The following is a 15,751-nucleotide window of genomic DNA, read 5'->3' as shown; positions in this document are numbered from 1 at the left end:
TTACTTTAAGTTTGGTTAAAAGATTATGATTATTAAATATCTGTTAGCTTTTAGCTTTATCACTAATTACATATGTTAGCCTTATAGCTAACAAACTGAAAGCTAGCAGCACCTCTCATATTTCTTTGTGGATCTGGTTCAGGGTATGGGCTACCTGCATGCCAAAGGGATTTTACACAAAGACATGAAGTCGAAGAACGTCTTCTACGATAACGGCAAAGTGGTCATCACTGATTTTGGACTTTTCACCATATCAGGTGTTTTACAAGCTGGCAGGTAAGTTCGATCTGATTATAATTCAACTTATTTTAGTACAGATCAACAATTTAGCTTTTACATTTTAAAGACAGCAGGATCTACTGAATGTATTTGTTTATTTATTTGTTTTGTGCTTTTTTATTTCTGCACTAAAGCTAAGAGAATAATGTTGCCAAGAAATAATTCACTCAAAGCATGGAAGCGGTTCCATTAATGCTAACTTCTTCAGTTCATTTATTCATTCATTTGGTGGCACGGTGGCTCAGTGGGTAGCACTGTTGCCTCACAGCAAGAACGTCCTGGGTTCGATCCCCAGGTAGAGCAGTCCGGGTCCTTTCTGTGTGGAGTTCCCATGTTTTCCCCGTGTCTGTGTGGGTTTCCTCTGGGTGCTCCGGTTTCCTCCCACAGTCCAAAGACGTGCAAGTGAGGTGAATTGGAGAGACTAAATCGTCCATGACTGTGTTCGATATAACCTTGTGAACTGATGAACCTTATGTAATGAATAACTACCGTTTCTGTCATGAATGTAACCAAAGTGTAAAACATGACGTTAAAATCCTAATAAACAAACAAACATTTACTTACTTAGCCAAAGTTTGCCAAAGTATTTAGTTTTGCACTGAAGCTACTTATGTTAAGGCTGCTGTTATGTTTTTGTGCAGATCAGTGATCTGTTCCTAAATGGACTGAATAATTCTGATTCTAACCATGATTCAAAACTACATTTTAAATGAATTATTCTGCCCCGGTTTGTTTAGCTGTATTTACATGTTTTTATTACTATTCAGACGTTGACTCATTCATTAGCCTGACTGCTCTGGAAATTAACAAGATTGTTTTTGCTTGTCTTGACTTTATAGCTTTAATTAACTAATGTCAGTTAATGTAATTATTGAGGACCATTAAAACTGTTTACGAGTCGTCATTTAAAGTGCAGCTGTAAAGTGTCTCATTAAAACATGTTTTTTGTGACACTTCGTTGGCATTTAAAGCGAGGAGCGTGACAGCGCTGACTCTCACTGCAGACTGAGAGTGTACACCAACCCCATACATACAAGAGATTCAAAAGTATTCAGACCCCATGACCTTTTGCACACTTGATTGTGTTGTGGAATTGATTTTAAATGGATAGAACTTTATTTTACTCAATTTACACTTAATCATTTATAATGAAGTAAAACATGTTTGTAAAATGATTTCATGTAATAATCCTTTGTGATGGAAAAACCCTTAATGAAATACCTCAGAGACTGGATTGTGAGTAAAAAGGTGTACTTGTAGGACAGTGGAAGATTCCACTGTTAACAGAGAGTTCTTAGCTTGAACATAGAAACTGATCTAAATGAGCTAGACCTCAGTCTTGGACTGTGTACACATAGCACTCATTGCCAGTCGGCCAACTCAGATCTATATATTTGACATGCTAGAAATCTCTCTTCAGTCGCCGAGTGCTTGGCGAGCCGCTTGGATCGAGTTGTTAAGTAGTTCACACATAGCGATTGAGAGCTGAGTTTCGATCACTGACCGAACACCGAGCCGGCAAATCTAGCGCCGACCAGTCGGCGAGCGAAAATCAGGGCAAAAATCATGTAGTTTGAACTAGGCATAAGGGGGTGGGTGAGTGAGTGACTGAATGAATGAATGAATACATGAATGAATAATGAGTACATGTGAGTGAATGTGTGGTGTCAGGGTGCCTGTTCACCAGCGTATTTACGCTGGTGGTCCCACTTTGACCCAATAAAGCAAATAAAATAAATAAAAATGTATAAATAAATAAAAATGAATACATTACTATTGATTAAACTAAATGCTATTGATGGAACTAGAGACTGTCCACTGGGGTGGAATAATTTATATACTGTATTAATATAATAATGTAGGGTTATCGTTGGCCTTCAGAACAGCTTTAATCCTTGTTAGAATGCTCTTATTCAGGTCCTGAATTGTTTATGGATGGATATTGGAGCATCATTCAAATTATTTGAAGATCTACTTCCACTGTCTGCTCCAAAGCTTTCCATAAAGGTTTAATGATCTTTAAATCTGGTGCTTAAAAAAGCCATAGAAGGATTTTGACCTGAACTGGTGTTTATTAAGTCACTTTAATAAAGGTAATAATTCAGCAGCATATATGAGGGCGGTATTATCCTGAAGTATGGGATGATTGGTTCTGTAAAACATCCTCAAGTTTCACATCTGTACAGATGTAACCCAGTCCTTCACATAGACTTCACTCGGTGGTGGTTTGATCTATTCGTAATAAGGCCGTATCATTTCCGCTGTGCGGTGGGTTGCAAAATCACGACGCACATATGACAGGAGCTCGATAAACCTCTTTAGATCCTCACAATAATTAGCTCTAACTAGTTATTAAGAACCGAGGCCTATAATTAAGAGCCTGTGTCACCTCTGGGCTGCCAATTCAAATGCGGTTTCACATCTGATGCTGTACTCCTGCTTCCCTGCGTCATTCCAAGTCATCGATGGCAGGAGAAACCCATCTGGTTTAGACGCTGGCTGGAGCTTCTTTTTTTTTTGGTGTTTGAGGAAAAAATTGGACTAATAAGAGTGGTTTGGGGTGTTTGCGTCACTCTTATGAAGGCATGGCAAAATGCCAGGATCTGACCCAGTGGGTGGAAGCGAAAGCGGGTTGTTTATGAGCTGGAGGAAGCAGGTACTTCCAGGTCACAAAATTTTCATTTCTCATTTCTCTCTTTATGAGATTTATTGGAATCTTTCAACTAAAATAAACTGATTTTGACTAAAGCTACTCTTGCAGTTTGTTCGGGGTTTGTCTGAAGAGCAAAGAGCTGAAAAAAAGGGCTGAAAAAGTTTTTTATTTATAAGCATAAACAAGGATCTGTAAATAAAACATTTATTCCCTATTTACTGAAATGTATCCTGCATACACAGACCTAACGTTAAAACCAACGGTCTAAAATTGTGAATGGCCAAAAGTAAGTGGACGTTCTTTTTAATACTTAAGTCTAGATGTCAAAGCCACACTTGGTGTGAAAATGTATATAAAATAGATTATTTGCTTCTGACATTGTGCCCCGTCCAGGGTGTTACTGTGTGCCTTGCGCCCATTGAAAAGCTAGGATAGGCTCCAGCACCCCTGAGCGACCCTGATTGGATAAGCGGAGCCCTGACTTCAACCCTACTGAACACCTTTCAGAGGAATTGGAACCTCAATTTAGATTTTTTTTCTACTTATCTTATGCATTTTCTCCCGATTTATCATAGTCAATTTGTCTTCCACTGCTGTGGATCCCTGATTGCATTCGAGGAGGGTATATTTGCTGCTCAAGTGCCCTCTGACGCGTGCTCAGTCCTAGCGGACCCCTTCTTCCCACCCGTGCTTCTGCACAGACGCCTCGGACTGCTAACCTGGGTCCTTGCCCAGTGTTTGAGGACCCAGTTGTAGGGCAGTTGTAGCCTAGCGGTTAAGGTGCTGGACTAGTAATCAAAAAGTCACCGGTTCAAGCCCCATCACTGCCAGGTTACCACTGTTGGACTCTTGAGCAAGGCCCTTAACCCTCAATTGCTTAGACTGTATACTGTCACAGATATACAAGTCGCTTTGGATAACAGCGTCTGCTAAATGCCGAAAATGTAAATGTAAGACCCCATCCACTTAGTCCGGTCATTCCCCACCCAGCAGACACGGTGGCCAATTTGTGTCTGCTGCAGGCACTGCCAATTGTGCCCGCTAGATTGTGCCCAGCTGACTGGTAGAGGAGCCGAGATTCGAGCCGGGGTGTTCAGAATCTCGGCGCTGGTGTGCCACCTGGGTGCCAAATTGTGACAATTTTGACTAAACATTGGTAAAGAGCCTTTTCAAATAAGTGGAGGCTGTTATAGTTGGTGTGTGGAGGTTGGGGTGTGATTCCAAATCCATGTTGATGCCTATGGTTTTGGAATGTGATGTATGACAGCAACAAGTACATGATCAGGTGTACACATACTTTTGGTTACATAGAATATTTTCTCTGGCAGTGAAGACAGTAAACAGTTACGACACTCACACCCATCGCCACGTCTGATCGAGAGCTCCAGCGCTAAGGGGGAAAAGGCTGCAGTTATGCAAGCTCAAGCCTGCGCTTGTTGAGCCTTTCGGATCCGTTTAGCAGTGCACGGCTAATTATCATCAGCCCACTTCAATTAACCAGCCCTGCTACAGCGTGCATCACAAGTGGCAGATATGAGAGTGAAGCGAGGACACATGGGAATTAAAAACTGATCAGCCCGAGGACGAGAACGCATGCTCGGGCATAATTATAAATAATAACTCTGTACGGCCAGCGACCAAGTCACTGAGAGCATTTAGCTTCAGTCATGTACCTCCTGTCAACATCATCAAAACATTCAATTACTTCAGGCTGAGCTGTGTTCGAAAGAAAATCAAAGCATCTTGTGGACAGCCTTCCCAAAAGAGCGGATGCTGTTATAGCCAACCAGTGTGTGTGTGTGGTTGTAAGGTGGCGGGTCAAAGTCATATTAATGCTAATGGTTTTAGAAAGGACCGTACAGCAAGCTCATGGTCCGGTGTCTAAATACTTTTGGCCAATTTACTCTAACGAGTCTACGTTATTGTGTGATTAAACCCTTTTTATTCAGGTAGCTCTAAATGTCAGGGTGCTTTAGGGAACCAGGTTTCAGCTCTGACTTTTCCTGACATTTTTAGAGCTTGTGTCAATGTAAATGTCCATTACTGACGACCTGCCATTATGACTGCAGCCGTTTACTGTCACTAGAAATAAAAGATGTTTTCCTGCTAATTCCACCTTAGATGTTGGTATTTCTGAAGAGAAAAATAGCAGCATGTAAAAGAAAAATGGAATCAACAGTAAAATCGCTTGATGAGAACCTGTTTTTCTCTAAAGCTGCTCATGGAAACGATTCGCACAAGACTTGAAGTATTGAGGATTAAATGGATTCAGTGTGTTTACCTAAATTTAAATATTTTCTCTCTCTCTCTGTGCAGTAGGCGAGAGGATAAGTTGCGGATTCCGAGCGGTTGGCTCTGCCATCTCGCCCCCGAGATCATCCGGCAGCTCTCGCCCGAGACCGCTGAGGACCAGCTCCCATTTTCCAAACAGTCTGACGTCTTTGCATTCGGGTGGGTTCTCGTCCTTGCTACCCTCACCTGCACGTACATAAATGCTAAACTAAAAGTGTTCTTTACCCAAACTTTTTAAATAAATATCATTACTTGAGATTTGCCTGGATTTGAGTGTGTGAAAAAGTAGTTAAAAAATGAAAATCAACAACAGCAGGTTCTTTCATGGTTGCAGCTTCTTCTGAACTGGAAATCTCCTCAGGTTCCATGTTTCAGAAGATTGCTATCTGAGATGACCAGGGTTGCTCAACTAGAACAGTTGAGGTGCTCCAGTACAGTTGCACTCGGGTGATCCCTTTCTGTTTGGAAGGCATTTATGGATGTACTTAAGAGGCCATAATCTTATTTTATTGAATTTTCTATTTTTCCCCAGTTTTTCCTCCCCATTCTAGTCGTGTCCAATTACCCTGATTGCGTCCTCTATACTGATTCAACCCTTCACCGCTGATTGAGGACACCTCTCAACTGACATGCGCCCCCTCCGGCACGTACAGTCAGTACAGACTGCATTTTTCACCTGCACGAGCCGAGTTCATACACTAATGGACGCTGTGTACGGAGGGCCACACCCCCATCAGCATTATTCCTCAGCCCTGTGCAGGCGCCCTCAGTCAGCCAGCAGGGGCCGCAGTTGCACCAGTTATGAGGACCTATGATCCGACTTTCTTATTGTTGTTTATGCTGCTGCCCAGCCCAGTCGGAAAGGCAGAGCTGAGATTCGATACGATGTATTCGAAACCCCAACTCTGGTGTGCTAGCGTACTTTACTGCTGCACCACCTGAGCGGCTATCATTATTATTTTTTAATCTTCTTTATGTATTATACATATTGTGTATTTGTTTATTTGCTCATTCATTTATTTTCATTCAGTAATTAGTCTATTTTTTTAATGTAATTATTTATGTATAGTGTGGGATTTTTTGTTAATGTTCATTGTTGTTCCTGTTTGAAAACTTGAAAATACCAACATTAAACTGTGAGAAATAGATTTTTTAAGTAACCTAAACAAAACAGCATATGTGATGTTACATGGACAGAAGCATATAAATAAAATAATTAAAGTAAATAAAAAAGATCCTATTTCCAAAAATACAGCAACAAACATGTCTTTGAGCTAAAGGATGGTATATCTTTAGTCATTCTAGCTTAAAGCTTAACCTGACCCTATGACCATGTGCAAGATTCTTGAGCAAGCATTCATCTTCAGACTCTTAATAACATTAAAGCTATAGATAGATATTCTATTCTTAAAGCCACACTTGTTGCTAACAGGTATATAAAATTAATTATTTACCTCTAACATTGTGGCATGACTGCATCTGTTCACAAAGCAAGGTCCATATACACTGAACACACGCTGGAACCAGAGCTGGGATCTCGAATACATTGTATCAAATCTCAGCTCTGCCTACCGGCTAAGGCTGAGCGGCCACATGAACAACGATTGACCTGTTGTTCCGAGATGGGCGGTACTAAGCCGGATGGGGACTCTCTCTGTCATGACTGGTGCAATTACGACCTCTGCTGGCTGATTGATGGTGCCTGCTCTCAGGGTGTGTCTCTCCTTACACAAAGCTGCACTGCACTCGTCAAAGTGCAGGTGATAAAATGCATATGGACGGCATGGTGCCCCTGTGTCAGAGGGGGCGTTGGTTAGCTTCGTTCTCCTCAATCAGAGCGGGGATCAGCATTGGTGGAGAGGAAGTATGACGCAATCGGGCAATTGGACGCGCTAAAAAGGGAGAAAAAAGGAGAAAATGCATAAACTATATATATATATATATATATATAACAGTTTAGCAGTTTCTGTAACGTTGCTAAATGACCTAAATTTATGAATTTAGAGTTTCTGAACTTATCGTACCGTTCCACTTGTGCTATACCACATTTTATTTGCCTTTGCCTGCAAATATCTCACTTGGGATGGTAAACACACTTTTATTACCCATAGTGACTCCTTAAGGACTAATGAACTGTTGGCTCAAGGCAATCAATTAAACACACAAAGCTAAAGTCAATTTAACTGCACGGCAGCGGGACACAACGAAGGGAGGAAAAAATCACACATTAAGAAGTTCTAATATTTTATTCCATCATCAAATTTTCTGAACTGAGGTGACCGAGATCCTAAATTTGACCCTTAGTCACCAGTCCTTTAACTCAACCACCTTCAGTTAGACAAAGAATATGTACAGTATTTTTTTTTTTTACTTGGGATTGGGGCTTTTTTATGGAGGTGTTGGGATTCGTGTGGAATTCAGCACCTTAGCTCAGAGCAATAATCCATAAAATGCCCTCTTTACATTGTAATGTCCATGTCCAGCTTGTCAGTTCCTTGTTTCTATTAAGGTTGAGAGCAACTCCTGTTGTTCATACTTAAAAGCCCAAGATCTAGGGGTGGTGGGCTACTGCACTGAGCACAAAATACGTTACCTGTGTTCATATGCTATGATAATACATTATAACACATTATTCAAATGAATGTGGTCTTTCCAAAAAGGAATTTTGATTCTGTTTAACCAAATTCAAACAAACCTGAACGATATGCACACCAGCCTCGAGCAGAGAGAGGCTGTGTGGAACCATGCAGCCAGATAAACTGCAACTTGAGCTTAACTTGGACTGTCTACAGACGGACTGGGATTTGTCCAGAGGCGAGATTTGTGTGTACGCTTCCTGTTCTGCTCGCTGCTGTGTGTGTGGGTGCACCGGTGGATAAAAAACATGGATGGATGCTGCGTCTTAACACAACTGCAATTTAGCAGTTGAGTCCATATAGATGATCTTTTGTTCTGTAGTTGTAAGACAGACTGATAAAGGCTTGTTATATTAACTACATGATACACCGTCCTCGTTTCCTTATACATTTTACATTATTCCATGTTTATGTAAGTTTTTCTGTGAATGTGAGTGTTTGTGATGGATTGGTATCTTTGATCCTGATGTGGACCACTTCTACTTATCCACCTATGATTCAGACCCACAGTGTTAACAGTGGTAAGCAGTGGTAAAACCATGGATGAATGTACTTTTAATTTGTGTAACTCGGAGAACTGTGCCGATGCTGATTTACACTCTTCAGTTCATACATAAAACATGTGTCAGAAGTATCAGGAGGGATTTTCGGGAGGTTGTGCTCTTCCCCTCTTCTGGGGTAGCAGATTATTTTTGAATCCTTTGAGTACAGATGAGATGTGGATTTGTTAGTTCAATAGCAACACTTGACTCACTGATTTTTAATTAGCTGTAATTAAACCTTAATCACGATAAAAACAAATCACAACATGATTCTGCTCATATTTCACAGAAGTCAAGAACCCCCCTGACTCTTTAATCAATTAATGTGAACAGTTCTTTACCCTGAGTGGCACACCAAGGGCCCACTGAAGGGGCGTATCGTGAGAGGAAGTGCAAACATCTCTGAACTAGAATTTTTTTTAGATTTTTTTAAAACAGTGTTGACCAGACAACACAGTATTAGCTTATAGTTTGTACACAGTGTATGTATGCACTTGTACACAATATATAGCAAAGGTCAATAGTATGTGGACACCTGGGCATGAACTCCAAAACAAAGTTATTAGTAGAGAATAATAATTTATTCCATATTTAGGAGAAATGTCCACACACTGTGACCGTATAGTGCATATTTTGCACACACTAACCTACTTACATGGTAAAAATTGTCGCTCTTTGTCCTTTGTGTGTTTCAGAACAATCTGGTATGAGCTGCATGCACGGGAGTGGCCATTTAAAAACCAGCCACCTGAGGTCATCATATGGCAGGTGGGCAGCGGGATGAGACCCAACCTCACACAGATCGGCATGGGCAAAGAGATATCGGTGAGTTTATAATATAACTAAATAAACAGCCTGGAGAGGAAACCTTTAAACCTTTTAAAATGTTCCTTAAGAAATGAACACTTGTAAGTTGGAGACAGACCCATGAGACTCTCCGTGTTGTATTATAGTAAAATATATATATACTGTATATATATTAGACATAGATAGACAGATATACAGACAGACAGACAGACAGATAGAGGGATAGACAGAGGGATAGATAGATAAACATACAGATAGATAGATGGATAGATAGAGGGATAGATAGATAGAAAGACAGACAGACAGACAGATATACAGATAGATAGATAGACAGACAGACAGATATACAGATATACAGATAGACAGATAGACAGATAGATAGACAGACAGACAGACAGACAGACAGACAGACAGACAGACAGAGAGAGAGAGAGAGAGAGAGAGAGAGAGAGAGAGAGAGAGAGAGATAGATAGATAGATAGATAGATAGATAGATAGATAGATAGATAGATAGATAGATAGACAGACAGGCGGACAGAAAGATAGACAGACCGATAGATACAAATAGAGATAGATAGACAGACAGACAGACAAATAGACAGATAGAGACATAGATAGATAGAGAGACAGACAGACAGACAGACAGACAGAGAGAGAGAGAGAGAGAGAGACAGACAGACAGACAGAAAGATAGACAGACAGACAGATAGATACAAATAGAGATAGATAGACAGACAGACAGACAAATAGACAGATAGAGACATAGATAGATAGATAGATAGACAGACAGACAGATAGAACAAATAGTAGCAAAACAGAAAAACAAAGAATATCAGTAAACCTATATATCTATAATTAATATAATAACTATAACTATTTACATACATGGCATTAGGTCTATATACATAGTAACATATACATAATAATTATAATAAGCATATAAAATGTGAATAGCCAGGTACATATAATAATGTTAATAATAATACTACAGATATGTAAAATAAAGAACTATACATAGGGACCTATGGGGTATATAATTGTGCAGTTATGTATGAGGTATAATATTTTACATTTTACAATTGCCCCCCAGTAGACATGGCCTATAAAAATAGCTACACAATCCCACTAAAAATTCCACTTCTACTGTAATGTAAACAATTCAGAGGATTTAAACTGTAATGAACCTGAAATACAGAGTTTTACCTCTTGTTTAGGACATTCTGCTCTTCTGTTGGGCTCACGAATCAGAGGAGCGACCAAGCTTCTCCAAACTGGTGGAACTACTGGAAAAACTGCCCAAACGCAACCGCCGCCTCTCCCACCCCGGACACTTCTGGAAATCAGCTGAGTATGTCAAATAAGATAGGCTCTCACAAAAGGTTTAAAAAACGGTTGAGAAATGAAACTGAAGTCCTGGAGATGCTGTCGTTACATGAGCAGCACCGGGACGATCTGAAGCGCTGTAGATTCCCTTAAATAGTTAAAACGATGGATTCATGAAGTTTCCCTACCACATCAATCTATATCGTCTCGTTTTTCTGTTCATTATTTATATTAAAGTCGTACGATTTCTGTTTTATTCTCTGTTCTTTTTGTTTATTTTCTTGATCTGTTGAATCTGTCTTTTAAATTTATTTGTGATTTGTTTCTTAATGTTATGCTTTGAGAACTTCTTTTTTTATATCGTATGCCATGTCATTTTGTATTCAGTGCTTTTATGATATGAACAAATGCAACTTGTTTTTTTATTCTGTCAGGTGTCCGTATATTTTGATTTCTTAACAATGTGTAGTCTGGGAGTGTATTTATTTCTTTTTGGAGATGTGAAATGAACCTTTTGAAGTTGTTTTATTTTGTTGAATATTTATTTTATTTCAGTCTGATCACTGGTGTTCTGTGTTTTGTTGATGTGTGTGTGTGTGTGTGTGTGTGTGTGTGTGTGTTTGTTTGTTGGCATTCATGTGGCCATTCCAGTCAAAGCTTTATTTTTTGTGAGGTATCAAACCCAGACATAAAAGTAAATCACAAAATTATTTTATTTTATTTTATTTACCGGAAAAACACCCGACCTCTCATGACCTCTCATGGTAACGATTGTACACACTGCTGTAATTAGTGACAGCTGAGATGTTTTATATGTAATTGTGACAAAACAAGACCACGTCAGAGAGAAGTGCTTTTTATTAAGCTCGGGATTAAGAAAGGTTTTGTTTTATCAGACTTACAAAGTTTCTTACAACAAATGTGTTACATATATATAAATATATATATTTCAAAAACCTCTTTGTACAGGCTGTTTCTGCACCGGATGAACACACCCACTATGATGGGTGGTGGCACACGTTTTCATCATTTGTAAATTACAAAACACCAACGACTGTTGCATGCCAGCATCGATCGTGGAGAAAAAAGGAACAGAATCATGTTATAATTTCATATTTTGCTGTTAATGTTAAGTGCGGAAGTGATGTTAGCTAAGTTTGGCTTGAAATTATTGCTAACCTGCTTTAGCCAACGCGGTGCCATCCTCTCATACAAGTGTAGACAATCCCTTCATAACCAGGTCTGGACTGCTTATAGATCTATCGCTGCTGTTTTCAAAGTCTATTTTGGAATCGAACTGATTCAGATACGGTTTGGTTTTGTGGGTCATTTCTATTTGTACAGCTTCAACGTTTTAAATGCATGACCCGTGTGGGAACAACGTTAACGTTAAAAAGATGAACCATTTCACATGAAGTATGTCATTTATAGTGGTTATATAGAATATTATCACATTACTACATATTCTGATATTTTAAGTCATTGAAATTGGTGAGATTCTAGATGTTTTAGAGACTATTTGTGATATTATATATGAATAATTATATACTCCGTATCATACCAGGTTGAATAAGAAGCAGTATCACTTATCAGGAATTAAGAAATCAGCTTGTTATCCATCAGCTCCACCAGCGCCAAGCCTGTTTACCTTGGTTTCAATCTGTAGCTGTAAATGAATTCTTCCTCACTGAGCCATTTGTGTTCACCATTTCATTCCACGATGAACGTACGCTGCCATATGTGTCTTTTTTCTGTCTTTATTATTATTATTAACCTCATTTCCAGAAAGGTTGGGACATTTTTAAAATACATAAAAAACAAGAATCAATGGAAAAACAATGAGATTTTGATTTCTACTGAACCCCTTTGTGTTACTTTGTAAACATAAAAAAATAGAATCTAATGCCTGCAGCTCAAATAAAGTTAGGACAGAGGCGTGTTTACCAATGTTTTAAATCACCTTCCTATTAATTACACTTGTTAATAGTTTGGGAACTGAGGATAATTTATATTCCTTTCACTGATAACCATTTATTGCATTTAGCTGTTGCCCTCTTATAAAGTGGCTTTTACTTTTAGCTAATTACAATACAAACAATGAAGGGTTAAGGGTCTTTCTAAGGGGCACATCAGTAGTGACCTTTCAATTACTAGTCCAGTATCTAAACCTACCTCTGGGCGGCACGGTGGCTCTGTCGCCTCACAGCAAAAACGTCCTGGGTTGGATTCCCAGGTGGGGCGGTCCGGGTCCTTTCTGGGTGAAGTTTGCATGTTCTCCCCAGGTCTGCGTGGGTTTCCTCCTACAGTCCAAAGACATGCAGGTGAGGTGAATTGAAGATACAAATTTGTCGTCTGAAAGCCTAGCAATGATTTTTGGCCTTACCCTATTCTCAATTTTCTGAATATTTTCATAATATTATGTCTGGTAGATGTGTGTGAAAGGCCGACAGTTATAAGCTTGCATTATAATTTACAATTTCTTTACAAAGAATTGCTCTTATTTTCCCCCTGTTTTTTTATTTTATTGCTGGTATCAAATTCTAGATTTGTTTATATAAAAATACAAAAATATAATCATATTGGTCAGCCTCAAACTCTAAACTCTAAAAGTTATTTCTTTGTATTTTTAGTAGTAAAATAATGGCTGAAGATAATTAACAAATCAATTTCTTGTTATTATTGTACAAAAGTCTCTAACTCTTCTGGAAATGGTTTTTGTATTTTGTATGCATTTTGGTTGATTTTTATTGAGTTCTGTACTGTGGGTTGTAGGTGTGTAAATGCTTGTATTGACATGCCTTATGGTGCACAGCTAAGTGACTGCGATATTCATCATGAGCTCTTTTCTTTGCACTCATCCTTTATGAAATACGACAATAAAAAAATCTTCATTTTGGAATTTTATTATGTTTTCAGTCCTTTCTTTTATCCTCTTCAGTTTCCTGTGTTTTATGTTTCCCATTTTTTGTGAAATAATTGTACAAATTAACTGATGTTTGCTCACGACATTTCTATTCAATTAAAATATATGTTTAATACATGTAAAAAATACATATATACACAGTATTAAAAACTATTAATGTGCTTCACCTGACTGCTAGAAATGAAAAGTAAATATTTAACCCACTAGTATAAAATCTAATAATATGTAAACAATGTAAGTTAACCAATTTTCGGTGTTTATGATCATTTCAGGGCAGCACGGTGGCTCGGTGGGTAGCACTGTCGCCTCACAGCAAGAAGGTCCTGGGTTCAATCCCCAGGCGGGTAGTCTGGGTCCTTTCTGTGTCCTTTCTGTCCCACAGTCCAAAAACATGCAGTCAGGTTAATTGGAGACACTGAATTGCCCTATAGGTGAATGGGGGTGTGTGTGTGTGTGTCTGCCCTGCGATGGACTGGCGCCACGTCCAGGGTGTTACTGTGTGTGCCTTGCGCCCATTGAAAAGCTACCCTGATTGGATAAGCACTTAAGACATTGAGTGAGTGAGTGATCATTTCACAAACCTCTCGGCCTTACATGGCCCTTTCCGCTAAATAACTAAAAAGTGTAAAATACAAATGTCCCAACTTTTTGGGAATGTGTTGCAGACAAGTAGTTATTACATACATAAGCAAAAATAATCAATCAGTACGTTTAAAAATGTAATAAGGTTTCTCGTCTTTGCTGTAAAATTTTTATTTACATTTTACCCACTGCAACCCAAAAATAACACAAAGTTATTTAAAATAGTATTAAAAGTGTGATTTATTACCTTATTTAAAGTTTGGGTAATTAGTGGATAAGCTTTCCTCCTAAAAGCAAGAGTAAACTGTAGCCACGTAGTTCCATAGCCTAGTGGTTAAGGCACTGGACTAGTAATCAGAAGGTTGCTGGTTTAAGCCCCACCACTGCCCTTGAGCAAGGCCCTTAATTGTTCAGACTGTATACTGTAAGTGTAATGTAAGTCGCTTTGGATAAAGGCGTCTGCTAAATGCCAAAAATGTAAATGTAGTTGAGAGAGGTTGCCAGGTCCATGATTTATGTGACTATTTCAATTACTTTGTGTCTTTAGATTATGATTTTGCATTATTACCATATAATATACAGTATTATTATTATAATTATCAATTAATTGAAACATTATTATTTTTCTTTTATAACATAAGCAAGAATCACGTTACATTATTTCATTTTATTGCCCCTTTTTATAATATTTCTAGCATTAACTTTCTAGTAAGCACAAGATGCAGTGTGTCAGATTCAGTCCCAGATTGAGCAGATTTACGTTGCCTCATGTTGTCAGCTGCTGTCCAGCCTTCAGAATATTTCAGTGCTCACTTCACACAACTTGCAAAATTATTCAACAGTTTTACATTCAGGAAGGCCTTTCTTTGACAACCTTGCATCAGCATTATCTGTTCTAATGAAACAAACACATTTTTATTATTATTATTAACTGGCGAAGCTTAATTTCATACATTCTCACCTTTAGTAAACTGCTTTTGCCTAAGGTAAGAATGTATGAAATGAAGCTCCACTTCTACCTTATAATCACTATATAATTATTCCCATGATAACTGTAATAACTGCTCACCACTGCTCTCATACTAAGCCGATTCCATTTACCTCAATAACAGGTTTAAACTGTAGCTTTATTTAGGTAGAAAAGCTGTCGTTTAATTTATAGCTGCAGCTTTGGAAGCGGTGAAATGCTGACCCAGCTGGTTGAGTAATGGGGCTCTGTTGCTTTCTCTCACCATCTCATGACCAGCATCATCACTCGTTTCCATTTAATTATGCCCCTAAGTGGTGGGGCTGCTGGCCTGGTAGCCCTGTGGGTCAAAAGTTATGTGGGACAAGGCTGAGCTCGCTAATTGGCTCCTCGTTTGGCCCTCATTACGGCTGCTTTTTCAGCAGGGGGTTAATGGAGAACGTGATAGATATAACATTATGTGCAGGGCAGCGAGGTGTCACCTCGGACATGTTTAAAAGCAATATTTTACATGACGTATTACAATGGTGCGCTCAGGTTATGCAGCGGTAAATTACCTTAGCCCACTACTGCTGGGATCTAGGGTTCGAATCCCCAGCCGGTCATACATGAGGACATGACTGGCTATGTCTGCGGGGGGGATGACTGAGGCTCTGCGATGGATTGGCGTCCTATGCAGGGTGTGTTACTGCATTACACCTAGTGATTATGGAAAAGTCAGACCCACCCCGACCCTGACCAGGATAA

General features: G+C 39.1%; 1 protein-coding gene across 1 annotated transcript in view; it reads left to right on the top strand.

Moving 5' to 3' along the window:
- ksr2 (kinase suppressor of ras 2) overlaps positions 1-10,817 on the top strand; it is an 82,696-nt gene extending 71,879 nt beyond the window's left edge. The window contains 4 exon segments of the mRNA XM_063018046.1: positions 143-276; positions 5,249-5,383; positions 9,098-9,227; positions 10,424-10,817. Of these exon segments, the coding sequence (XP_062874116.1) occupies positions 143-276; positions 5,249-5,383; positions 9,098-9,227; positions 10,424-10,570 (546 nt within the window). The 3' untranslated portion in view covers positions 10,571-10,817.
- Positions 10,818-15,751: the final 4,934 nt, after the last annotated feature.

Source organism: Trichomycterus rosablanca, chromosome 21 (genome assembly GCF_030014385.1).
Source record: "Trichomycterus rosablanca isolate fTriRos1 chromosome 21, fTriRos1.hap1, whole genome shotgun sequence".
Lineage (NCBI taxonomy): Eukaryota > Metazoa > Chordata > Actinopteri > Siluriformes > Trichomycteridae > Trichomycterus > Trichomycterus rosablanca.
Note: the sequence above shows the minus strand (reverse complement) of the source record. Positions and strands in the feature narration are given on the sequence as shown.